Source organism: Pongo abelii, chromosome 9 (genome assembly GCF_028885655.2).
Source record: "Pongo abelii isolate AG06213 chromosome 9, NHGRI_mPonAbe1-v2.0_pri, whole genome shotgun sequence".
NCBI lineage: Eukaryota > Metazoa > Chordata > Mammalia > Primates > Hominidae > Pongo > Pongo abelii.
In genome coordinates this window covers 99,017,690-99,043,605 of record NC_071994.2, presented here as the reverse complement: position 1 = coordinate 99,043,605, position 25,916 = coordinate 99,017,690, and the positions used below count along the sequence as shown (strand labels likewise).

The following is a 25,916-nucleotide window of genomic DNA, read 5'->3' as shown; positions in this document are numbered from 1 at the left end:
AAAACCCTAAAACATAAAACAACAAACAAACAAAAAAACCTCACTTGTTTTCTTGAAGGAGTGAAAGTACGAGTTACTGAAATTCATAAGGAAGCATGCCTTGGCTCCATGTCTGCTCCAGTGCTTTCACCCAGGAAGGGCATGGAGTCCAGATGGGGCTTCAACTTGCATCCCAGCTTTGTAGTCCCGTCAGGAGGCTCAACAACACTTTGTGTCCATCACAAAGCTTCACACACCCCTTCACTTCTGGTTCACATGAGTGACAAAACATTTTCTTCACAGTTCCAGTTCTCAGGGCTTCACATTCTCGTGACTTCAGAGTTTAAAGGAAAATAATCGATGGGCAAGTATTGTGGCTCATGCTTGTAATCTCTATAACCTTTGGGAGGCTGAAGCACGAGGATTGCTAGAGCCCAGGAGTTCAAGACCAGCCTGGGCAACATGGCAATACTGCATCTCTACTAAAAAAATGTATAAAAATGTCTTTAAAAAAGTAAAAACAAAAGGTAAATAATCACTCAAGCAAAATTCTGGTGGAACCATTAATTTGCTTGTGAATTTGGTATGAAAATATTCCCTACAACCCACAACGTCCTTTTTAGCATTGTTCTACTGCTCCCGCTCAATAGTTAGAAGGATTCCATTTCCCAGGCACTGAGGTCAATGAATAATTATTAAAACACCTAGAATATACCCAGCATTGTTGTAGGTACTGAAAGAAACTTGGAGAAGTATAAGGCAATGAATGCCCACCCTCAAAGAGCTTAAAATCTGGTTGGGCAAACCTAATTACTGTGTGGCCATAAAATAATATCTAGTAATACAGGGAAGCTCAGAACTTGATAGGGCCAAATAAGAAGTGAAGGTTCTTTCTGTTTTCAGTAAAAGCCTGACAATCCTATTTTGTGCTAGGACTGGTAAGGCAGGAAGGAATTACTCTCACTTCCAAGTACTTGAGAAGCTAGAATATACTATTCCTGGATCCTGAACATTTTTACTTCAAGAATCAAATCAAGAGTCATGTATTAGCTTTCGGATTGGTCTCTTTCTAATGTTATCTATCCCCAATCCTATCTCTAGTCAGCCATGAGTAAAATAGCCCGAGGGAAGTTTACAGATGATGGAACCAAGATATTCCCTTGAGTATGTAGGCAGTGGCAGATTTGGTTCTTGTGTTTATGCCTGGTTGAGAAAGACAAAAGTCTACTTGGGGTGAAAAAAAGTGACCTATGGACTGAATTGTTACCTTTGTGTGGCACATTCCCTGTTTCTAGGGCAGCACCGGAGACAAAGAATGCATTTATTTTGTGGAAAGGGATAGGTGGCAGGGGAAGAAACAGAAACCAGAGGATTGTGCAATAATGGCATTTTCAAATCCCTCCAGAAAGTTTATGTTTCAAGTCTTTTGGAAAAGTGAAGCATAGCTGCTTAAAAAGAAGCAGTTTACTGAGGACCCCAGCCCCAGTTCTGCTGTGCTGGATTTTCCTTGTTTCTAGGCGTTCTCATACCTTCAACCCCAGCTGTTGGTGCAGGCAGGCTACTGTGTCTGGACCCTGCCCCGGACAGGCCTATGCCTTTCCCCAGCAGAGACCGCAGGCCTCAAATAGCATCTAGGTGTCCAAATGGAAGAATGAGAACAAGGACGGGAGTGAAAAGAAACAGTTTGCTGGATCTCAGCAAAAGAAAGTACAGTGATTTCTGTGTCATCTGCAAACCAGACTGGACTCGCCTTGTTGAAAATCATTCTCCAAAACAAGCCCCTTCCTCGGATGGCCAGTGAAAGGGTGATATTAAATGCACAGTCTCATGAATTAAACATAATTGTGGGGCACAGATTTATCATGCAAAATAAAAAATGCTTCTTACCCACCTAGGTAGTGAAAAAGTGCAAAGATTGAGTGTAGTGCTGATTGGAAGCCTTTACATCCTGCTGCTGGCTTAATCATCTGCATATTTTCCCTCATGCCAGGGATGATTTGATAGGATATGGTTCAGAACTCTCTCTGGTGCTTAGTAAATCTTTTTGACTGACCGAATGACCTTTTATCTCTTTCCTCTCCTATATTGGAGCCTCGGGAGTGATGGCCTGAACTTTCACCATCAACGTCCCACCAGTGATGTCATCATTCTCTCCTTGCCATCCAACCCCCTGTGTCCCGAATGCCCTTACACCTGCCCTGTGCTCACAAGGCATCTTCATTCTATTGGCCTTTTGTCTTGGCTGTCTGGGCTCTCTGTGTCCAGCACACTGTCAGCATTTGGCAAGGTAGAGGCTGAAAGGGAAGAGAGCAGTGTGGCTAGTGGTTCAGAATTAGGACTTTGGAACCAGACATGTCTGGGCTGGCATCCTGCCTCCATATCTTTACTGTGTAAGCTTAATGTCAGGAACCTCAATTTTTTCACTTATGAAATGGGTATATAAGAACACAAGCCTCAGAGAGCCATGAGATTAAACAAGAACTTATGCCACAGAGTGCCTGTCTAGAATAAGCATTCAGTGCACAATAGTTAAGAGGTGAGAGGCTTTCATAGAACATAGGTACTCTTGCCTTTGAAGCCCCTTATTCCTTAAAAAATATTAAAAATTTATATTTTATGACCGTGTTGGCAAAAAGATAAATTAATATATGTTGAAACCGTTCTTTAACCTAAAATCTTATTTTTTTCCTTCTGTTCTATAACTGTTGTGAGCCCTGGGCACTGTGTGTCCCATGCCTAATGGGTAGGTCAGCCCTTGGGTGAAAAATTTGTTTTGGAGATCCTTCCCTTTACCTTTCCAGTATCATTAACTGTTTTCTGGAAGATTCAGGCCCTGCAGCCCCTCAGGACATTACTACCCTAATACTTCTCCTTTCCCCCTTCTCTTTTCTCCCAGCCACCCAAAAGTTCCACAGTGTGAAGCTCCCAACTCCCATAGTCCTGCCCCCATCCTTCTCTATTTAAACCCTTGCCTTTATTCCCCACCATTCCCCTGATTAGGTCTTGTTCCCTTAGGGCTTTATTCTCATTCTGGTAAGTTGGCATTGAATTTTCTCATAAACTATTTCTCCTTGAGGTATTATTGACTGTATTCCTTCCTCCTCTATTGCTTCTGGAGTATTTGCATCTTGAGAGACTCTATACCATAATTCAAGCCCATGTATCTAATGGAAGAATTTTAGTCCAGCAAAGGAGATATTTCAAAGCAAAAAGTGATCCTTGAGAATCATTTAGATTGTATGGTGCTGGTGCCAGTAGCTTGGTGCCTACTGCATGTAGGCATTCAGTGGGCCTCGGTGATATAATTAGATTAGAAACTTCTAGAAGGCAGGGCACAGCCTATCCCCAAAATTCTCTTGGTAAAGTATCATGCCCAGTGAAGTTTTGATGGGTGTCGTTTATCCTAATGGAATCACACATGACTTCTTCTGTCCCCCATCTTAAGTAATCCCTCCAGCTGTGCTTGGTGGTGACCTTACACCACCACACATAGTGTCAGGAACGTAAACTTCCCTCCTTTAGTGCTTGTTATTTTCTGGCTTTGGGCAGGATAATGATCTCAGAGATAATCCCATTTATAAAGGAGAAGAAAACTATGACCCAGAAAAGTAGAGTATTTTCCCTAAAGTAACAAAGCAAGTTAATGGAAGAATCAGGACGAGATCCCTGGCTTCCTGAAGACACAGGTGTAGGTACGATTTACCTCTGTCAGGGCCTAGGGTGTCACTTACTACAGAGCACAGGCTGTGCAGTGGGAATGCATGGTTTGATTCCTGACTTCATTGCTTACTCTGTCTGTCCTTTGAAAAGATACTCAACCTCTAAACCTGTTTTCTCATCTGCAAAATGGGGGAGGGGAAGAAATAATATGAACTTTATAGAGTTGTGAAGATTCTGAGAGTTGTGAGAGTTAAATAAGATTATCTACATAAAGTGCTTAGTACAATATCTCACACGCAGACCTTCAATAAATGACTCATTATTATAAAATTATCACTAATTCTATTACTGTGTCTACACTCCTCAAAGCCTAAAGAAGGTGTGAGTGCTGTTTCCCAGAGCGCATACTGCACTGCCCAGGGAGTGGCCAGAGCAGTGAGAGAATCTGGCTGAACAGGTTTTTTCAAAGCAGTGGAAAATAAATCAAAGGTGATAACCCAAATTTGGAAAAAGAATGTACTCCTTTGTTTGTTCTTTCCTAGTTGTGAAAGAACCTTCAAAATGCAATTTATGCTGAAATAAATCAGAAGCAACATGGCTGACTCTCTCTGGTCTGTGTTCTTCCTGACCCCATGAGGATAGACAGTGGTAACTTTGAGTTTCTGATGGATGCGGTGATAACTGACCATGTTCTGTGATGATGTCTACACCAGTGAGTGGACAAGATTAGGAGTCAGCAAATCATGCAGAGACAGCAGAGGTGTGGGGAGAGGGGAAGCTTCACACCCAGGTACAAAGCATGCCTAGCCCCTTGCTGCAAATTGTTCATCACTCAATGTGAAGTCTCAGGGAACTTGGTTAGAACTCTTGGTTGAAATTAACAGATGCCCAATTTGTATTAGCTTAAGCAATAGGGAAATTCGAGATTCCATAGTGTATCAGAGAAAACAAGCAGAGCTGACCTGGGATTGGAAATAAGCCCCCAAATGATATTAAAACGTGTCTCTCCTCTGCTTCATTTTTCTCTCTTTCTACAGATTTGCTTCCTCTATGGCTCTAGTTAACATAATGGAATAACAGCTCACAAGTTTTGTAGATACAGCCACCTAAAGAGAGCCTGGTCTCACTTTCTCCAAATCCAAAATTCCCATGGAAGGGAGTAATCGCCCTGCCTTGGGTCAGGTTCCTTTCTCTGATTACCAGTCAGCAATGATATAAGGTTATAATCTGTTGTACCAACATGACACATTCACCATAACTATTTACCACCTGTGAGTGAGCAAAACTACAGATAAGGGATGATTGAAACAAGTATTGATGAGCCAGATGACAAAAAGCAGATTTTTCCCACCCAGCTCTACACTGCATCCTGGCCATTCCCATATTCCTCATCAGTTTACCTGAAATCTAGGATGTCTCTGTAGTTACTGCCCCTGGCCCCTTTATACTAGGTTGACCCTAGCCCTAAACAAGCTAATTAGAGCATGTTAGAGTGTAAATGTCATAGGTTTTAGAACCACACAAACCTTGAGTTAAAACCCACTTGCTAGCTGTGTGACCCTGGGCAAGTTACTTAGTCTCTCTGAGTATTGGTCTCCTTATTTATAAATTAAGGGTAATAATACCTTTCTAATGGGATTGTTGTGCAGATTAAGGGAAATAAAGTAACCATATTCAAGTGTTTGGTATGTAATATATACTCAGTTATGTTAATTTCCTTTTCTTGATTAGTCTACCTAGAAATCTTCAGGCAGGTGAGAGAGTAGCCATAAGTGAGAAGAGAAGAAAGGAGAAATGATAGAATTTTCTATCTAGGAAATGTTTTCTTTGCCTCAGGTATTTTACAGTTATGCTGAGCAAATGTTGAATAATTTCAGTGGGTCTGCAGCACTGGGAAAGCCACACTTTGATAGATATGGTCTCTCACTTTAGAGACAAATCAACAAGGATATGAGAACGAATGATTAATTCTTTATGTTTCTTTTTGATTTATTAGTGTGCTTATATGGCCCTTAAGCCTTTCTCTGTAAATTTTAAGAGTCATAAAGTATAATCTGATTGCTAGGTTGTGAATGAAGTACTTCAACATTCATGAAAAACTTAAACATGTTGCTGTTTAGACATGCTCCCCTTTCAGAATGTAGTAAGCCATACTTTTTCTACAAATTGTTGTTTATTGAGTTGTTACTATAACAGGCACTTTCTAAACTTTCATATGCATTATCTCATCCCTTCCTATGAGTTAAGTGCTATTGTCCCCATTTTCTAGATGAGAAAATTGAGGCTCAGGTAAGTTGCCGAGGTCACATAGCACCCAGTGACAGAATTGGCACTTGAGCTCAGTTTAGTCTGCTTCCAGAGCCTACACAATTAACACTTTCGTTTTGGTAACGAGATTTAGTTACAGGAAACAGAAGAAATGAATTCGCAGGAAAATCAGTGCTTAAAGTATCTCATATGAGAAATGATCATCTCATGGCTTTTGTGTGTCCACATAAGGTTGCTACACAGGCTTGGATGCAAAACAGTGGAATTATAGGAAGAAAAGTAGATGAACAATAATAGCATATCTCCTTAGACCTGAGAACTATTCTAATTACTTACTTAGAGGATAATAGTGATGAAGGGGTTGGGTCTGTGAAAAAAAAAGAAACTAGAGATTTGTTCCCAGCTTTAGACTTGTGAGTGTTTTCTATCTTGCTTAAAATTGTGCACACTCTGATCATCTGTAGCTGTGAGGAGTTGTGTGTGCATGCATGTGGAATATTTTGGCCTGCTCCAGAAAATAACAATGCTTTAATCTTAGGTACTGTGAATAACTTCTTATGATATTTGAAGGAATCTTTATCCATTGACCTATGAACCGCTCATGGGAACCACTGATCTCTAACCTAATTGACCTGCTCCTCCACAAATATTTTATTTTGTTTTGTTTGTGCTGCTGAGAGTTTTATTATATTCCAGATTGTGCTTCATTTGTGCTCTTTGTGCCTTTTTTTAAAAAAACTGAATCTTGTGTGTAAATAGAAGAAACATTTAAATATCATATCACTTTTTATGAGAAGCATAATTGGATTAATATCTCTTATTTTTCCTTTTTATTCCCTTCTGTCTTTCAGCTCCAGGGTTCCTTGAAAAGAAAACAGGTAGTTAACCTATCTCCTGCCAACAGCAAGCGACCCAATGGCTTTGTGGACAACTCATTTCTTGATATCAAAAGAATTCGTGTTGGGGAGAATCTCTCTGCAGGACAAGGTGGCCTCCAAATAAACAATGGACAAAGTCAGATTATGTCAGGGACCTTGCCTATGAGCCAAGCACCCCTGCGAAAGACTAACACTCTGCCATCCCATACACATTCTCCTGGCAATGGCCTGTTTAACATGGGCTTAAAGGAGGTAAAGAAGGAGCCAGGAGAGACTCTGTCTTGCAGTAAGCACATGGATGGCCAAATGACCCAAGAGAATATTTTTCCTAATAGGTACGGAGATGACCCTGGAGAACAATTGATGGATCCTGAGCTGCAGGAACTGTTCAATGAACTGACCAACATATCTGTGCCTCCCATGAGTGACCTTGAACTGGAGAACATGATCAATGCCACCATAAAGCAGGATGACCCATTTAACATTGACTTGGGTCAGCAAAGCCAGAGGAGCACACCTAGGCCCTCCTTACCCATGGAGAAAATAGTGATCAAAAGTGAATACTCACCGGGCCTGACTCAGGGCCCCTCAGGCTCTCCTCAGCTGAGGCCCCCATCAGCTGGCCCCGCATTCTCCCTGGCCAACTCTGCCCTCTCCACTTCGTCTCCAATCCCTTCAGTCCCTCAGAGCCAGGCTCAGCCTCAGACAGGCTCAGGAGGAGGCCGGGCCTTGCCAAGCTGGCAGGAAGTATCCCATGCCCAGCAGCTCAAACAGATAGCTGCTAATCGTCAGCAGCATGCCCGGATGCAGCAGCACCAGCAACAGCACCAGCCTACCAACTGGTCAGCCTTGCCGTCTTCTGCTGGACCATCACCAGGTCCATTTGGGCAGGAGAAAATCCCCAGCCCTTCTTTTGGTCAGCAGACATTCAGCCCACAGAGCTCCCCCATGTCTGGGGTAGCTGGCGGCAGCAGCCAGTCGAAAGTAATGGCTAACTACATATACAAGGCTGGCCCCTCAGCCCAGGGTGGGCACCTGGATGTGCTCATGCAGCAAAAGCCTCAGGATCTCAGTCGAAGTTTTATTAACAACCCGCACCCAGCCATGGAGCCCCGTCAGGGCAACACCAAGCCTTTGTTTCATTTTAACTCAGATCAAGCGAACCAGCAGATGCCTTCTGTTTTGCCTTCCCAGAACAAGCCTTCTCTGCTACACTACACCCAACAGCAGCAGCAGCAACAGCAGCAGCAGCAGCAGCAGCAGCAGCAACAGCAACAGCAACAGCAGAGTTCAATTTCAGCTCAACAACAGCAACAGCAACAGCAGCAGAGTTCAATTTCAGCTCAACAGCAGCAGCAGCAGCAACAACAGCAGCAGCAGCAGCAGCAACAACAGCAACAACAGCAGCAACAGCAGCAGCAGCAGCAGCAGCAGCAACAACCATCTTCTCAGCCCGCCCAATCTCTACCAAGCCAGCCTTTGCTAAGGTCACCTTTGCCACTTCAGCAAAAGCTCCTACTTCAGCAAATGCAGAATCAGCCCATCCCAGGAATGGGATACCAAGTCTCCCAACAACAGAGACAGGTAAGGGCTCTCCTACTCCAAATATAGAGTTCCCAGAGACCATTTAGCTTGATCTTTATGCTTTGGTTTACCATTATGTTTGTGTTGGGACAAGATCAAGACCAAAGACAGTAGTGGTCTTGATGGAGTCATATGAAGACCTCATAAAGCCTGGTTCGTTGAGGGCATCTAGAGGCAAGGGCTAGTACTTCCTCGTAGAGCATTAGTGCCATTGTCATCTGTAATGATCAAAGGTTCTTGCTTACTAAGAATAGAGCATTATAATGTATGCCGTTAGTGACATATCCAGCTGTCAATCAGATGGTCATTTATCCAAGCAGTAAATTAGTCATTAAGTCAACGTGCACTTGCTGAGTACCTACCATGTGCAAGATGTTGTTATTATGCTGACTATTGGAATAAAGCTGGAGGTGGGATTGAGTATTAAATGACTGATCTACACCTGCACCAACCGACTGGAATATCTAAATGCCCAACCCATCATAATGATCCTGCAATGACTCCCTGTGATGCATGTGGACCGAATATCAGCCTGAAATAAAACATGATCCCTGTCTGCAAGCACAGTAAGGAAAGGGAGACAGGATTTTTAAACTACCATTTCAATACTAGGTAGAAAGAATAATGATATGAGAGCACAGAGTTTGGGTATCTTACTTGGCAAAGGGAAATCAGGGAAGGCTTCCGGAAAACTAATGTCTGAGTTAAGTGTTAAAAGATGAAATTATCACGACTACAGATAAAAAAATCTCTGGTTACCTTATGTCCTTTGGGTAACATAAAACAGAGGTTTATTCCACCCCAAACATGAACAATATGAAGACATAGCTCTGTGCCTCCAGAGCACGTATTGATGAGTAAGTCCTGATCCCCAGGGAACCTGAAAGAAAAAACTCTTTCTGGAAGGAAGGAAGGAACTTTGAATATAGCTTTGTGCATGTAATTTGACAGGTCTACGTTATCTGTCTAAGCACAAAGATAGCACATTGTATGTCAAAAAATTATCTCAGGACAGTGCGATGGTGCAGATCCTAATTCCAATAACATTCCTAGAGTAGTTTTCGTGGCTATTGCCCAGAAAAGAATGCCACAAACACCACAAACTCTGTCCAAGCTAACCTTTACCCTAGATGTTGGCCAAGAGAACACCAGACTCAACGAGGATTCAAAAGTTATGCACTAAGCACAGCTTTCAGCCCTTTTCTACTTAAGAAGTGGGTTTTTAAAAAATTATAGATTATGGAGAATGGACTTGGAGTAGAGACATATATATACATATATATATATATATGTATATATATACACACACATATTTTTTTTTTTTACAAAATTCCTTTTTTAACCCAGGCAATTTTGGGAGCATTTAAAAACAAGTCGTAGAACTATTTTCTAATTCTATATGTAGGCACTTTGATTTGGATGAATGTAGGTTCAAATTCTTACTCTGACAGTCTTAGCTGTGTCACCTCAAGGGACTCACTGAACTTCTCTAAGCCTATTTCCTCACCTATCAATAGGAGTGAAAAGAAAATCTCCTAGGAGTGTATTGAAAATAAAATGAGGTAATTCTCAGTCCAGAGTCTAGAATAAGTTGATTACTATTATGATTATGGAAAGAGCCATAAATCACCAAAATGTTATTTTTAAAAAAGCACTGCTATTATATAGGAGAGGCATTGGAGTAAATCCCAAATTCTAACATAGCCAGTATTGGGGAAATAAATAAAAGAGAATTATCTCTAATTTTTCACTATCTAGCAGCTTGAGTGTACTACAGTTTACCCTTTCTAGGCCCAGACTTCTGACCATAAAAATGGAAATTATAAATAATGAGATAGCAATGAGTTAGCATTTATCACCGGCATGGCTTCTGCCTCCCTTACTTGTGGCATCTCGTTTCATCCGTATGAGGGAAATGCCATTATTTCCATGTTACAGGTAAGGGAATTGAGGCACAGAGAGGTTCAATAGCTTTCCCAAGTTCACACAGATAATGAGTAGCAGCTGCAGGATTCTGATGATCTACTTTGAAGCCTATAGTTTCAGCCACTAGGATCTACAGCTCACAGGTAGGATTTGCTGGAATCCTAGATCATTGTGGAATTCTTAAAAAGAATATTCTTCTAATGTTGAGCCCTACTTACATAATCTACATAGTAGATTAAGTCCTTTGGGATGAAAACATATCCTAAATCTCTATTCTTTAGAGTTGCTAAAGAAATTTTATACACACACACACACACACACACACACACACACACACGTCTGTGCAACTGTTAGCCTTACTGAGAGTAAACATTATGGAGTTAACCAAAATAAACAATTTACAACAGGAAATGTATATCTTTTTTTTTTTTTTTTTGAGATGGAGTCTCGCTCTGTCGCCCAGGCTGGAGTGCAGTAGCTTGATCTCGGCTCACTGTAACTTCCACTTCCCAGGTTCAAGCGATTCTCCTGCCTCAGCCTCCTGAGTAGCTCAGATTACAGGTGGGCATCACCACGCCTGGCTAATTTTTATATTTTTAGTAGAGATGGGGTTTCACCAAGTTGGCCATGCCGGTCTAGAATTCCTGAGCTAGTGATCCGCCCTCCTCGACCTCCCAAAGTGCTGAGATTACAGGCATGAGCCGCCACGTGGAAATATATATCTTTGGTGCCCTATCAGTCCTTTTCTGGGAGCCTCCCTGCCACCTCCAACATCCTCTGGTCTGTTTCCAGACATACTGCTGATATCAGCAACTATAAACCATATTCCTGACCTCTTAGTCCCCACCCAAGTTTCTAGGACCCAAGCACATCAATGGGTGCTGATGGCCAAATCAACAAACATCTTCCAATGCCTTAGATAATTTTTTACATTCTCCTAAGGCATATGACATATATGATACAGAGGTAATTTTCATCTCTTCCAAAAGGCCCTTAAAAAGTGATGGAAACATGGCAGCATTTCAAGTTAAGGGCCTCTCTTCGTTACACGGAGTAGCCACCCATTTAAAGCTTTATTCCAGCTTTATAGACTGAACCACATTGTCCCTTCCAGATCAATAATTCTATAACATATGATCCCAAAATTGTGTGGCTTAGTTTTAAGCAAGTATACTACAGCTGTGTAGTCAAGTAGTATTGCCCTTTGGAAAGCATTCACATTTAGGAGGGAAGTGTACACATTCTGATAATGATGCTATTGTTCAATACAGCTATAGAATTTTCTCTGGGGATTGTCTCTAGGGCTTATAGCACATTTGGTAGATTATTACCAACACAGTAACATTCATCCTATCAGGGCAATTTTTGCAAACAGTCAAGTCAGGTAATGCTGCTTTGGGTCAAAACCAAGGGGTAACTATGATGTTACAAGGCTGCATTGCAAGTGTGGTGTGTGAGCTTTCTCTGAAGGCAGTTAAAGAAAGTGAGCTCCTTCTCAAGATGTTAATTTTGGGAAGCAACTTGTATTTGATATACGTACTTCTAAGGTTCTTCTGATTCTCGTTGTCTCATCCAGTGTGCTGGCATGTATTCTCAACTCAGAGTAGTTTTAACTCTTCCATCTATAATAGACAGTACAAATGTCTATTCTCATTCCAGAACAGTTACTGATGACCAAAGTCATGGGGAGGGTGGGGGATTTGGAATTAAGCAACTCTTAAATTTATCAACTGAAACATCTTAAAGGAAAACACTAGTCATGTATTTTTTTTTCTGCTTGTCATACTCACTTTGTGTCAAACAGGACGATTTACTGTGGGATTTGTTACTTGAAGCTCTTTAGCCTGGTGAAAATCTTGGTTCTCTGCTGCAAATTGGTAGACTAAATTTGTTGATCAGTTGCTTGCAGTTCACCTCATAGATGTGCAAGGTGACCTTCCCTTTACCTGTCAGAACTCTGAACCCAGACAGATCCACATTTGCAGCTAGAGACTGAATGTGGGCAATTCCTATGCCCCTTCTCTTTTACTGTGTACCTACCTCTATTTTCCTATAGGTAAATGATGCCTGAGAGATGGACGCAGCGTAATAAAATTGTTTAATAAATCCTTATTGCTCCATGCTTGGGGTGGTTTTAAGTAATCTCTTCTCCAGAGACTGGGAGAACAAATGCTATTTGGTGTTTTATAAAATGTCTATAGCAGACTCTTGTCTTGCTAATATTTGTAGCTTGGCACATGGAGATACCTCTTGGCTATAATTTTCTTCCCTTCCTGATTTGAGGATTATGGGAGAGGGCAAGACGGGGATGCAATGCATGCATTTCTGATTTATCTTCAAGTCAATGAATACTTACTTAAGTTGTGAAAGAGGTATTGGCTGATCAGGGCTCATGAGGGTTTAAGCCAAAAGTGCTTACCTCTTGAACCAAAAAGTGATCTTTTTCAGAGCTATATAATCAGTCACTTAAAAGTGTGAATTTTTTTCTAACATTGGATCCATGCAACTCAAGTGGATTCTATATTTGGCTTAGAATTCTCCCATATCTAAAACTTCTTAGAGGGAAGGCAGCCAGTGAATGGATGGTTTGTTATGACTGAAACATAAATTTGTACATTGCCTCCTTAGTTTAAAGCCAAGTTCCTCAATCATATATTAATAACCTCACCCTACTCTCTCTTCCTAGCCAAGTTTATCCTTCTCTACACCATATCAACCCTTGGTGTAAATCAGGCACATCTCCTAATGTTCTCTGCCCCACTTCTTTAAGGTGGTATTGTATATATCTAATCTTAAGGATGAACACACAGAAAATTGTTTCCAAATTGGCCTGGGTGGCAGTGGGGAAATCAATGTAACTCTCATATGCTGACAATACCTCTAAATCCTTATAATTGTCCAATGAAAGGGCCAGAGAAGAAATAGAAATCTTGTATCAGCTGGAAATGCCTTTTCCAATGGGAAAATAATCATGAATTTGGTGTTTTGCAATAATATGATATCCAAGCCACTCCTTTGCTGGATCCTAGAGGTTGGCTGAAGGGTCACCCAATTAGGCTAGTGCCAGAGTTTGGGTTCATAGGCTAGAATAGGTTAGAGGAAGTCAGGAGCCTGGAGGGCCAAAGCAAAACCAAGCCAAAGTCCTAAAAAAGCTGAGAAACAAAATTTGTCAGTGTATCAGAACCAAGAAGGAGGCTAAAAAAATGGTGACTTACCTGCAGTCAAGGGTAAATATAATGACATGAAATCTATAGTGAAGATGGGACAGAGACTGAAGAGATGCTAGGTGATCACTGCAAATGACTCTTCACCATTTGATGATTTCTTTATAACTCACCTTGGCTGAGTCTTGGCAAAAGGGAACAAGGTTGATATAGACATACTGTGGGTTGTCTGTGGGAGGCCAGGAGCATTATGTTTACATTTTCATTTTATTTTTGATATTTCACCATTTATCTTTTAAGATACAAAGGAAAGAAAAATTTGTCTTTAATACTCCATGAAACTAGTGCTTGACCAGAATGTAGAGTGAATTTCCAGATACATATGTTGATATAATTAGTATTGAAGAATCATAACTGGAAAATTAGCAGGAGGAACTTGGTGTCTTTTATGTTCTTTTGTCATTATTCTGTTGGTTGGTTGGTTTTAACATTAGCACTAACTCTGTGCCATATGTGAATAATTCAGATGGTAGCTATAATCAACCATTTTTCACAGTTGAGGACACTGATGCTCGGAAAGATCAAATCACTTGCTCAGGGTTATGGTTAGTAATTGGCCTGATTTTACAGTCAGGGCTCATAATTACTATGCTGCCTAAATTAAGGAAATAGGTAGAGATGGTTTGGGTTGTGCTGTCAGGGCCTTCTTTGTGATATATGTTTGAAATTTGACTGTTTTCTACAGTCCCAGACAAAATCACCACCTCGGGAAAAATTTAGGTCAATTCCAATGTAGGGAGGGACCTTTAGTCAAATTCACACTGACCTTGCCTTATCTGAATCCACAGATCTCTCAGTTCCCTGATATGCCTACCAGGAGCCGTGAACTTACTGAATATTGCTCCATTCTTAGCTCTGGCTAAGCTTCTATTCACTTGTTTAAAAACATATTTATTGTGTGCCTGCTATCTGCCAAGCACAGTTCTGGATTACTGATGCTACACCTGAGATCAAATAAGAAATTGTGGTGCAGTAATGGAAGTATAAAATTTTCAGAGTTTTTAAAAAATTAAATAATCAGATTGTTTTCAAATTGAGCTATCTTCATCATATTGCAGGCATATTCTTGTTTCTGTTGCTAGGCTGATTTGCTGCTGGGCTTCTTGGTACCTCTGTTCCCAGATTAAAATGGGGAAAAAAAACAAGGAAGTGAGAATGTAGTTTAATTTTTAAAGCAAACATTTCTGGAGTTTTGTTAGGTATTTTACATAATAAAGAAAATTCATTCATTCTCTTTCTCTTTAACATCATCCATTCGAATTTAAGAATCTTTTCAGGATCACTGTTAGAGTTTCACAATGGGATGAAACCATAATTCTTGCCTTCATTCATTCATATGATGAAAATGTATTGAGCACCTACAATGTGCCAGGAACTGGGGATTAAAAGATTAAGTGACCCCCTTCATACCCATATAATCTCAAAGATCAGGAAAACATGGTTCCTTCCCTGGCTGAGCTTTTGATCTGAAGGAGGTATCTGTCCTTATTACTTTGTGAATTCCCATTGGGTAATTACATTACATTTTCTCAATCCTTAACAATCCATTCTATATAAGCAGTGAGCAAAAATCATGTGGGCATTTCCCCTAAGTCAACAAATTTCATTTTAAACATGTTATTTTAACCTTTCACAGAATAGAACTCTTTTTGCTGGATATTCTACTTTATTTTCTATTTTCTTTTGTTATCCTAGTATGTAATAGCTCAGAGCACAATGGAGTGAATTTGTGTAAAGCAACAATTAACTCCTCTTTCCCTCAATAAAGAAATAAACACAATAACAAGAAGAACATGTTAGCCTTGGGATCATAATACATACGGTTCAACTCTACAGTTAGGGGAATGGCTTCTATTATTCTCATTCCAAGGTCTTTGTCTGTGTGTCACATCCATCAGTAAGAGATGTGCATTTAAAGCATTAGTGGGTAAGTTAGCCTGTTGAATACCAAGTTTCCAACTAGGGAAAGAAAGGGTGTAGGGTTAAGAAATAGATTTGAACCTGGAGATGGAAATGCAAGAGGGTTAATGGAAAATCTGACAGATATTTAACTGTAATATGCATTAATGTAGGTGACTCAAACAATCCCCTTTGCACTCATTCTAATTAGTTTTGCCTTTTCCAATCAGATGTCAGTTGTTACCAGTTTGGTAGAAGGGGGTGGTGGTTCTTTTTGTGAAATCCAAAGGAGGCAAAAACCCATTTAGCCAGTTCACTAATCAGTAAATTTGCACATTAATGGTTAATTAAAGTTAGGCACAAAGACTTGAGATTCAGAAGGTGTTTACTATAAGGAGTTCTGGGTTTCAAACAGAAGACCATACAAATGTTTAGACTAGTAGGATCAGAGAGGTGTAATGTCAGTGAATCATCTTAACTCTTTTACATTGCGTCTCAAGCAGGAGAAACCAAACTTAAACACACACACACACATACGCACAGCCTAGGCAGCTCTCTGGATACTAATTAGAGAACTCTGGCTGAATGTTTACATTTGATGCAATGAATCTGAACAATAAAGTGGTGCCTAATTCTCCAAGCAATAAATTAAGTTGAATATAATAGAGGGAAGCCAATGACTGCTTCCCTGTGCCTCCTGCTAAATCAAGTTTTCAAGATCCTCGATGATGAAAGAACAGGGGTGGTTGACCTGTTTCCTCTTCATTCTACTGTAAGTTCTCTCCACCCTTAACCACTAGCATTTTCCACAGTTTGCTTTTCACGGGCCCTTAAGTTCAGCTCCACCTTTATGAACATGAATTTCATAAACAGGGAGCTTACTGGGTCCTGCTTGGTAGTCCACAGGTCTGTGTGGGTGAGCACAGGAGTGTGTGTATCCCACTTTCTGGTCTTTGGCTCACGTCTCTACTCTGTGACTCTGAGTCTTTGTCCAGTTCTTTCTCCCCTTGGCTGTACTCTCTCTTCTTTGACCCTTTCCCTACAGACCAATTTTGAACTAGCCTCTTTTCCCTGACTGTCTTGAGACTGTTTCATCGCAGGCCTTGAAAGGTGGAGGGGTGGGGACATGTAGCCGCTGGAGTTATTATTAGCAACAGTGGTGAAGGGACGTTCCCATGCTGGGAAGAGGCATGAGGCTAATAAGCTGGCCAGCCCATCTCCATGTCCCCTAGTCTCTGGATGGACGTGCCCTTGGACAAAACATATCCAGAACAGCTTCTGACCATTGTTCCTGCTTGCTTCTCATGCTTGCTAACTGGTCTGCCTCCTTCCAGTCTTGCCAACCTGAAACCAGAGTAAGCATTCTAAAATAGGAATTTGATCATGTCATCACCTGCATAAAACCTTTAAATGGCCTTCATTTTCTCAGGAGAAAGTCCAACTCCATAGGGAGCTTATAAAGCCCTGTATGATCTGAAACCTGCCGAGGTCTCCAAAGTCATTGGTTTTCATTCCCAGCCTTTCTCTTCCCTTGACTCCTATGCATTCACCCATCCTCTCCCCAAACTCATATACACTCTGCACTTAGCAACCTTCATAATAAATGTCCTCCAGTTCCTGAGAAGTGTCATGCTTTCTCTCACCCCCAGGTCTTCAAATATGCTGTTCCTTCTGCCTGGAACATTCTTCCGCTCTACTCAGCTTGGCTAACCTAATCCTAAACTTTCTTCAGTCTCAGCTAAGACATTTCCCCCAGAAGCTTTCCCTGGTCTCCTAATATGCATTAGCTCCCATCCTATATGGTCTGGTAGCTCCCTCTGCTTCTTCTCTTTGAGATGTATTACCTCTCATATAGCTTTGTTCTTGTGAATCTCCCCCAACTAGACTGCAAGCTAGTTGAATACAGGGGTTGCATCTGTCTTATTCACCACTGTATTCCAACCCCTAACACATCTACTATGTTGCAGGGACCCAAAACTTAGTCGTTGAACAAGTGGACAAATGAATTATACCATTGACTTATCGTCCTTTCTTCTGTTCTGGGGTTTTAAGAGCCCATCCCCTCCCCCAACAGAAGTTAGGATCAGGAGCTAGCACTTTCACCTTCCTCCATACCAAGTCTGCCCTCTAAACACCATTTGCCCATGGACCTAGTCTTAGTTTGAGTCCTAGTCCTTCCAGTTCTAGTTGTCAGAGAATTCCCTGACAACTAGAGGGAAAGCAGAGAATTCCCTCTCAGCTGCCCCATGGATCAAATCTGTGAGATGGGATTCTGAAGAGGCCCTGTTGATGGGGGCTGGACTGGCCTATATGCTGGGGAAATCATATGGGTAAAAGTAAAGTAAGAGAGTTTCATTGAGGATACTCCAAGTGACTTTTTTTCTCTCATCCTGAAGGCAATGGAAAGTCATGAAAAAAACTGCATAGGTTGTTTATAAGCAGAAATATAACTTGTACCTGGCAAAAGGTAATTGCTTAATTCAAATGCATTGAATGTCAGTGAATCAAAATTGCTCTTTAGAAAAGTCACTCTAGTAGCAGGATAAAGAACACAATGGAGAGGGGCAGCTCCTGCCGACGTCAGAATGTCAAGAATTCACCCATCCTCTGTCTCGTTGTCTCCCTTGTACCCCACACACCACTGCTCAGAGGCCAACATTGAACTTTAGCTCTTGCTCCAGAAGATGTATTCCATCAATCATTGTATCTTACATCTTTACTCTCTCCTTTCTATCTTCAATCATGCTCAAACCCCAGCGTTCTTCAAAAATGACTTTCATTAACTCTTGTACCCCTTTGAGCCCTGTTCTGAACCAGGCTCAGAACCTTTGCAGTCAGCATACTTCCTCTCTCCCTTCCCAGGTGCTACTGCTGACACCACTGCATGACCATCCACATCTCTGCCTCCACTGCTGCTGCCTTTGTGCTTTGATACTGTAATTCTCCTTTTTACCTCCTTCTTTCCAGCTACCTTGTCCCTCCAGATGGTAGTTGGACAGCGTGTCTAAGCAATTCTGCCTTGCTCCATACTCCTTAGGGATGAGGCCAGTAACTGGCGTTCTAGTTATCTCTATTGCTTTTGCCAGGCCTCCTTCCTGGAATTGCAGCTTTACCCCAGATCCAATCATTTCCTGGGGCTCGACCTCACAGCATCAGCTCTCCTCCCTATGAATGCCTTTTGCCCTACCACTGTCTGATCCCTACTGGCTGTAACATCCTGCCCACCTTCTTAGGCAGTTCTGCTGGTATCTTGGAACCCCAGCCCTTCACTCTCTCCATCCCCTTCCCTGAGTGTCCATGTTGCTACAGCAACATGTTTTCATGAAACAAAGTTAGTTTCTTCTCCCTCTAGTACCCACAGCACAGTGCAAACCTTTCAGTATAGTTCTTACCTGTATTATAATTTTGTTTAGGTCTCTGGTCCACTGAACTGTGAACTCCTGGAGGGTTGGGACCATGACATTTCTTTTTCCCCTCTCTGAACTCACAAAGCATTTTGCATCTCTCATTACATTCATTGCTTTCTACCTTGAATTGTAGTTAAGTCCATATCTTAACCCCTCTACTAGACTTCAATCTCCTTGAAACCATGTCTGTATGTAATTGATCTTTGTACCACCAAGGGCAAACACAGTGCCCGAGAGAAAGTGTCAATATACAGGCAAAGAAAAAAAGGCAGGACAAGGGAAAGAAAGGAAAGAAGATATGCAATGGGGGTGTGTGTATATGTAGGCTGTATAATCTTGAAATCAAAGAAAATGAAATGGGTTTGAATAATTTTATATGAATTTAAATATAAAATATACATTATTGATAATTTGTATATTACTTCAATAATGTAAATATCTTCATGTCCATGCGACTCTGGCCAAGTTACTTAAATTCCCTGAAACTAAGCTGCGTCATCTGTAAAATGAGAATGACAATACCTATTTTTCAGGATTGTTGAAAAGTTTCCATGGTGCATGAAATAACCCATGAGATATATACAACGAACACAAGGCCTGTGCCTTGAAGGCAATTGACAAACGTTAGCTTGCTTCTCTTTGCAAATAAGCACCCTCCGATAAAATAATACAAGTTAAATGTTAGTAGACACTTGCAATGGGTGATTTTCAAAACTGAGCCCTCATTTAACTCTGAGTTTCCAAGCAACTAAGGTCAAAAGGAAGTACGTGGGAATACAGAAGTTTTTTTTTGTAAATATATGAAAACCATACACATTCATTAAATGGAGGCAAATTTTTCCTGGAAATAAATTCAAAGGTACATTTATCATCAGGGGAATTAGGTAACTTGATGGACATCTTCTACTGGAAATTTTGGAAAGACATCATGACACTGTTGACTTTGATGTTTCTGTTTTTAAGCTGCATTATAAAATCTTATATGGATATTATGAATATTCATATTCATAATGAATATTATACTTGAATTCAGTATTATACTTTAATTCAGTAAAGGCTTTCCTCCAGGAAGCTGATATAATGTGGTTATAGGTATAATGTTTTCTGAAGATGTATTTCAATAGTTTTCACACTTTCTTTCAGCAAGAACACTTCTTTCATCCCTTATCCTCCTCCCCACTCCCTCACCCCCTGCCTTTTCAAGATTTTCTTAAGGCACCTCCCAGAACTTTAAGTTCCTTCAGGACAGTTTGCAAACCAGTGTTCTAGCTTAACCCATGAATAGGGGATATAGACCTTATAGGAATGCATAATTAAAATGCCCATTATATTGCCTCACTCAAATATCAGTTTTCTCAAACAAGTCTCTGGCAAACCCATGCATTATGTAAAATGGATTAGACCTGAGGAGTGTCTACCTCAGAATCAGTTTCAGGTTTTAGGGCCAGCTTTCTGAAACCTTTCAACATGTGATAATCTTACTCCTGCAGATAGAACAAAACTATCAACTCCAGGTATGACGCCTGCACTTCCCAGACTAAACTCATTCAAAATCACCATGAAAAAAAAATAATTCAGCAATTGGTGTCGTTATTTATCGTTCAGCAGATACTTAATCAGTGCCTATATGTGGCAAACCATGCCAGCTGCTATGAGAAATGTAATAACTAGGGTATGCTGTGTGGTAGGAAGAGCATGGGAATGAGAGACGTAACACAGGAAGTCTGGACCCAAATTTGCTGCTAAGGATTTTACCTTGAGTCATCAGGCCTTGCTCACTGCCTTTGTTACAATTTTATTCTATTATTTTGAATTTTATGATTCCAAAATGCAATTACTGTCTTCATGTTTAAATTTGAGTCTTACCTTTATCAAAGTAACACGTAAACATAGTTTAAAAAGACAAATCATGTTAAAATGCAAAAGCTATTCCCTGGCCCCTTTTCCCTCACTCTTTTCAGTCTCAGAAGGAAACTACTTTCATCATTTTTAGTTGCTTCTCCTGGTATTTACCATTATGTACCTAAATGCATCCATACCTGATACCTCTTGATTTATTAATTTTAGGCCATATCCATTACATCTTATTATAGTAGATGAAGATTTTAGTTCTATTTTCAACCCTTTCTTCCTCTCCCCTTTTGCCACAATATAGTCAGATAAAAAATTTAGATAAGTGTTTTCAGAACTTATGAAGAGATAAATAGTATTTACTGCTGAGATAAGCAGTATACTATAATTATAATTCTTATCCAGGGGTCATACACCTAACTTTTCTTTCATTTGTGAAGTTTCCTTACATCTCTGGCTCTCTTCTCATACCGTCTAACAGCTCTGTGAAACATTTCTCAATATGTTTTCCACACTGATACATCTCATCTCCACAGGAGCCCTCTGTCCCCAGCCACAGCCTTAATGGGTGTTCTCTAGTTCTGCTGATACAGCTGTCATCCTACGACTTCCTGCCACCTATTTAGAATCTCTTCACTCCTTTCCTTGATCAGGTTCCCTGTTTCTGGATCCCTTTTGTCTCTCTATTTGTTTGTTTACTCTCTCATTTTGTTGCATTTCATCTGATGGTCGCTTCCTGACCAAGGGTGTGTGAAGGGGAAAGTGTTAGAAGCTTCCTAGGTGTCTTTGGTGCCACAGAGTATGCAAAGAAGGGATAAGGAGGTAAGCCTCATTCATTGAGCACCTACTCTATGCCAAGTGCTTTCTCCATGACATTTCTAGGAGATAGAAATAATTTTCTCCTCTTTGCAGATGAAGAGGTTGAGAGTAGAGTGGCTTAGTAATTTGCTTAAGGTTAAGCAGGTGGCAGAACTGGAATCCAGATCCATGTTTATCTGATTCTTGCCATTCTCCACACACTGCATCTCTCAGCCAAAAAGCTTAAATACGCAATCCTTGCCCTCAAGGAATTTGCTCAATCATGTGTTTAATCCAATGTCAGATAATTGTTATTTTTCTGGGCCAATTTTTTCCCTTTTTACATGTGTGTGTAATATACATGTGTATGTATATAATTTAAGTCTGGTTAAAGACTTAAATGATTTTCATAGTCCCAAGTACATCAAGTTTTATTATGAGATTTTCCATGAAATTCTAAAATAGTTATTTCTAAAGGAGATTTCAGATTTTTATTCGCCTATTTATTAGATATTAGGCAATTAGAGTCTGATCTGGTTACAACTGAAAATATGTTGGTGGTTTTGCCGTTCTCTCTAGTGGATTTTGGTTTCTATGCCAATCAGTTCACTTGCTGACATTTATCACATTTAGCTCCTGCCTAAAGGACATTCAGAATTACAGGTGGAAAATTCACTATGTAGAAGGAATGAAGCACACTTCTTACTGTTTACTGTACCAGCAGACTACTCCAAGCTCCACACCTTGAAATTTGAATTGATATCCTTGTTGGAAACAAAGCAGAATAGTAAGCACAAAGAGTAGAGACATAGGAATGGATTTAAAATGAATGAAAGAAGGTAGAATCATTGCTTTTTAGTGGATAATTTACTGACAGGTCTCACGTGCAAGCACCAACAGTACCATTGATGTATTCCATTTATGCTGGCACAGCTGAAGCCTTCTGATTGCTTTTCTCACCTAGACATGGCTCTCATTAATCAAGGGAAGTTGCATGGACTAGAACAAGAAGACAGTTCTGTCGACACACTTCCAGCACTGTTCTCTAGCAGCATTTGGTTCCTGTTCCAGTATCACTGCTCTCAGAAGCAGAAGACCTTTCATTTAGTTAGAAATTAGCAGTAGATACCTGCTCTCTGAACCGTCTCTGATCTTGAGTGTTGAGTTCCAGAAATTCATTTTCAATTCAGTTGTTTGGCATTTCTGGTACAGTTTTTTCTGTAGGAACCATTTAAAGAAAGTGCATTAAGTCCTCCTGCTAGCCTATCCAAAGTCTGTTTGACTTATATGACATTGAACTATCTATGATTGAACTATCCATGATAACACAGTGTACTATCCATGATTTCTAGAATATTGCATTCTTTTAAAAAGAAGAGATGTGTTCAGTGTACACTGATTGAGCCAGGCATGGTGGTGGAATGAGAAATACAATCTATTTAGTGAAATGGAGAATTGCAGGACAAGAGAGAAATGTGAGTCCCAGATGTGCACAGAGCACTTTGCTATGGAAACCACAGAGAAGGGGCATCCACCTCAGCCTGGCTCCAGGTTCGAAATGGAGAGACTATGAGCATTTTCAGCTGCACTCTCATAGAAGAGAGGAACAATCCTTCAGACCAGGGGAAGATGGAAAAGGAGATTGGCCAGAACAACACCTGGGAGGGAGCACAGAGCTCTTCATTCCCAGGGGTTCTTTATAGCATGGACATTTACAGCGTAGGTACTGCCCAAATGCCCATCCGCACCAGTGTTGGGGACTGAATTTTGTTTATTTCATTTATCAAGATATAATAGTTTTGAGTCATCAGTTGTATTTCTATAGCCTATAAAAAGAGCACCAGGCAAGGCAGGGCCCACCACCGCTGCAGCCACAGCCGGAGTCTTCACCATGCTGTACTGTGGACTCCACATCAGACCTGGGAGGAAGGACTTAGTGGATGAGGCTGTGTTTTGCATTTCTGAGTACAGTCCACAAAATGGTTTGCTTCTGAAAAAGCAGTAGTAGTCTTACATCCAAGATTATTCCTAAAATAAAGTTTCGACCCACATATATGATGAAATTGAAACTGCCTACATTGTCAAAGCCAGAAAGAGAGTAAAAAAGATGGGGTAGGCCAGCCGTGGTGGCTCATGCCTGTAATCCCAGTACTTTGGGAGGCTGAGGCAGGTGGATCACTTGAGGTCAGGAGTTAAAGACCAGCCTGGCCAACATAATGAAACCCTGTCTCTACCAAAAATATAAAAATTAGCTGGGCGTGGTGGCGTATGCCTGTAGTCCCAACTACTTGTGAGCCTGGGGCAGGAAAATCACTTGAACCCAGGAGGCAGAGGTTGCAGTGAGCCTAAATTGTGCCACTGCACTCCAGCCTGGGTGACAGAGCGAGACTGTCTTAAAAAAAAAAAAAAAAAAAAAAGAGAGATGGGGTAAAAAGTCAGAAAGAGAGATCCCAAGGGAGAAATAAAAGGAAATTTGAGCCAAAAAATGCATTTCTGATGATCTCTTCTGCTGTGTAAAGATACTTTATAAGGCAATTTTAACTCTGATAACTTGCCCATTTCTGTTTGCAGAAGAAAGTCAGTCATTCTCACAAATATCTCCATTTGTTTTTCCTCCTTGTATTTCATTCAATTTTGTGGGGAAGGGTGGGAGGGCCCAATTTTGCTATTGTAAAATTGTTTCTCATTTTTCTGAACACTTGAAATGGGGTCAGATCTAAATGGCTATGAATGCAACATGGATCCAAAGGCCCAAAGGTCAGGTCCCACTTGGACAATTTTGATATGTAAAGTGCTGCTAACGTTCATTTATAGACAGCAGCAAGAAGTATGAACTGTGGCCTGGTGAAGATTCACATAGATCTCATTTTCCTCATATTCAGAGCAAGACGTTCCCAACTATCTGTGGGTCTGCATGAGTTGGGGAGTGTGGGAGACCCCTCCACTGTCCCCTTTGAGTGTACATTGTACATATTCTGTAGTGAAGCCAGAGGCAAATGTGTGAGAACCTCGCCAGGCTGTTCCTTGGGAGTGAGGGCAGCCCTGACTTCCATGGGAATGGGATTCCCTGCCAAATTCAGACGCCGAGGCTTCCCTCAGGGACCACAGCCCATCCGAGTGGAGGAAGTTGCTGTGAGAAGTTAAGCAGGCAGCTCTGAAGGTCTGCGTGTGTGTGTGTGTGTGTGTGTGTGTGTATGTGTGTGTGTGTGTGTGTGTGTGAGAGAGAGAGAGAGAGACAAAAGAGAGCAGCATTGCCCCATTGCTTGCATTATAGTACACAAGGAATCAATTTTAAATTTCACAGAAAGAAAACAGTAAACAGAGTAAGAGGGGAGCTGGTGTGTCTCTCCAAGGCTGGTGTGTCTCTCCAAGGCTGGTGTCTCTCTCCAAGGCTGGTGTTTCTGCTCATGCATGCAATACATGATGCACACCATTCATACCTCCAGGTTTTACACATATTTCTTTCACCCCTGAGCATCTGTGAGACTCAGCTCGATGATATTTCAAACGACTGTGAGGATCACACCTCTTGGCAAAAGTCAGAATAACTTTCTGTTGTAATATTTTAAATTAAGAGTTTCTTCTATCTAGGCCTTGCAGGAGAGAGGAGAATGTATTAGCAAATTTATTCTCAAAGTAGAGATGTGGGAGATACGTGATCCACAAAGCAGGGCCATCCAAGGTTCACTTCAGTGTTCACGTTTGGGGAAGCATGAGAATGTCACATAGCAAGGCCAACTGGCTCAGACGTATTAGCATACAATCAATATGCAAGGCGCTATCTGAATGCCGATTAGCAAGAGTCACATTGACCATGGTAGCAGATGACACATTGAACAGCGTGACACCAGCCACAAACCTCACTAGCTTTTCCAGTAACCTGAAAAGACAAAGGAAAAGAGAACTTGGGGAAACTCCTATTCATCAGTCAGGTTTCCCCTTAAACATCACTTCCTTCGGGAAGCTAGTCAGACAAATCCACCCCCACCCGACTTCCCCTAGCTCAGCTCTTCTCTTCTTTTACATTATACCTTCCAGAATTATCTGTCTTCCCTCTTTCAGTCCCCAGCACCCAGCACACTCCCTAGCACTCTGTAGGCACTTAAATATGTGCTCGATGGTTGATGGAATATTATGGGCTTGTGTTAGGTCTTGGAGGTATGAAAATAGAGAAGATAGAATCCCTGCCCTGTCTGGGAAGGAGACAGACAGATAATAATAGACACCATACAATTTGTCAGACTTTGCAATACTTGTAAGTACAGCTTCTCTAAAGGAGAACAAAAGGAAGGTTGAACTTCTGAGCACCTTAGTGATAAAACAGACCTACATTAGCTTCTTCTCTGATTCATTAATTTTACTGGTAAGAAATAATGAACAGAATCCTATTTCCTTATATTTCAAGTTTGCTACCAGGATAGCACAATATCAATAATAATAGG

The 25,916-nt window shown here is 41.0% G+C and overlaps 1 protein-coding gene across 2 annotated transcripts in view; it reads left to right on the top strand.

Annotated features, from left to right (window-relative positions):
- Positions 1-25,916, top strand: part of MAML2 (mastermind like transcriptional coactivator 2) — a 367,004-nt gene that overhangs the window by 242,565 nt on the left and 98,523 nt on the right. For both annotated transcript variants that reach the window (XM_002822372.6, XM_054524965.1), the window contains exon 2: positions 6,759-8,369. In XM_002822372.6, coding sequence (XP_002822418.3) covers positions 6,759-8,369 — 1,611 coding nt within the window. The remainder of the gene's footprint in view (positions 1-6,758; positions 8,370-25,916) is intronic.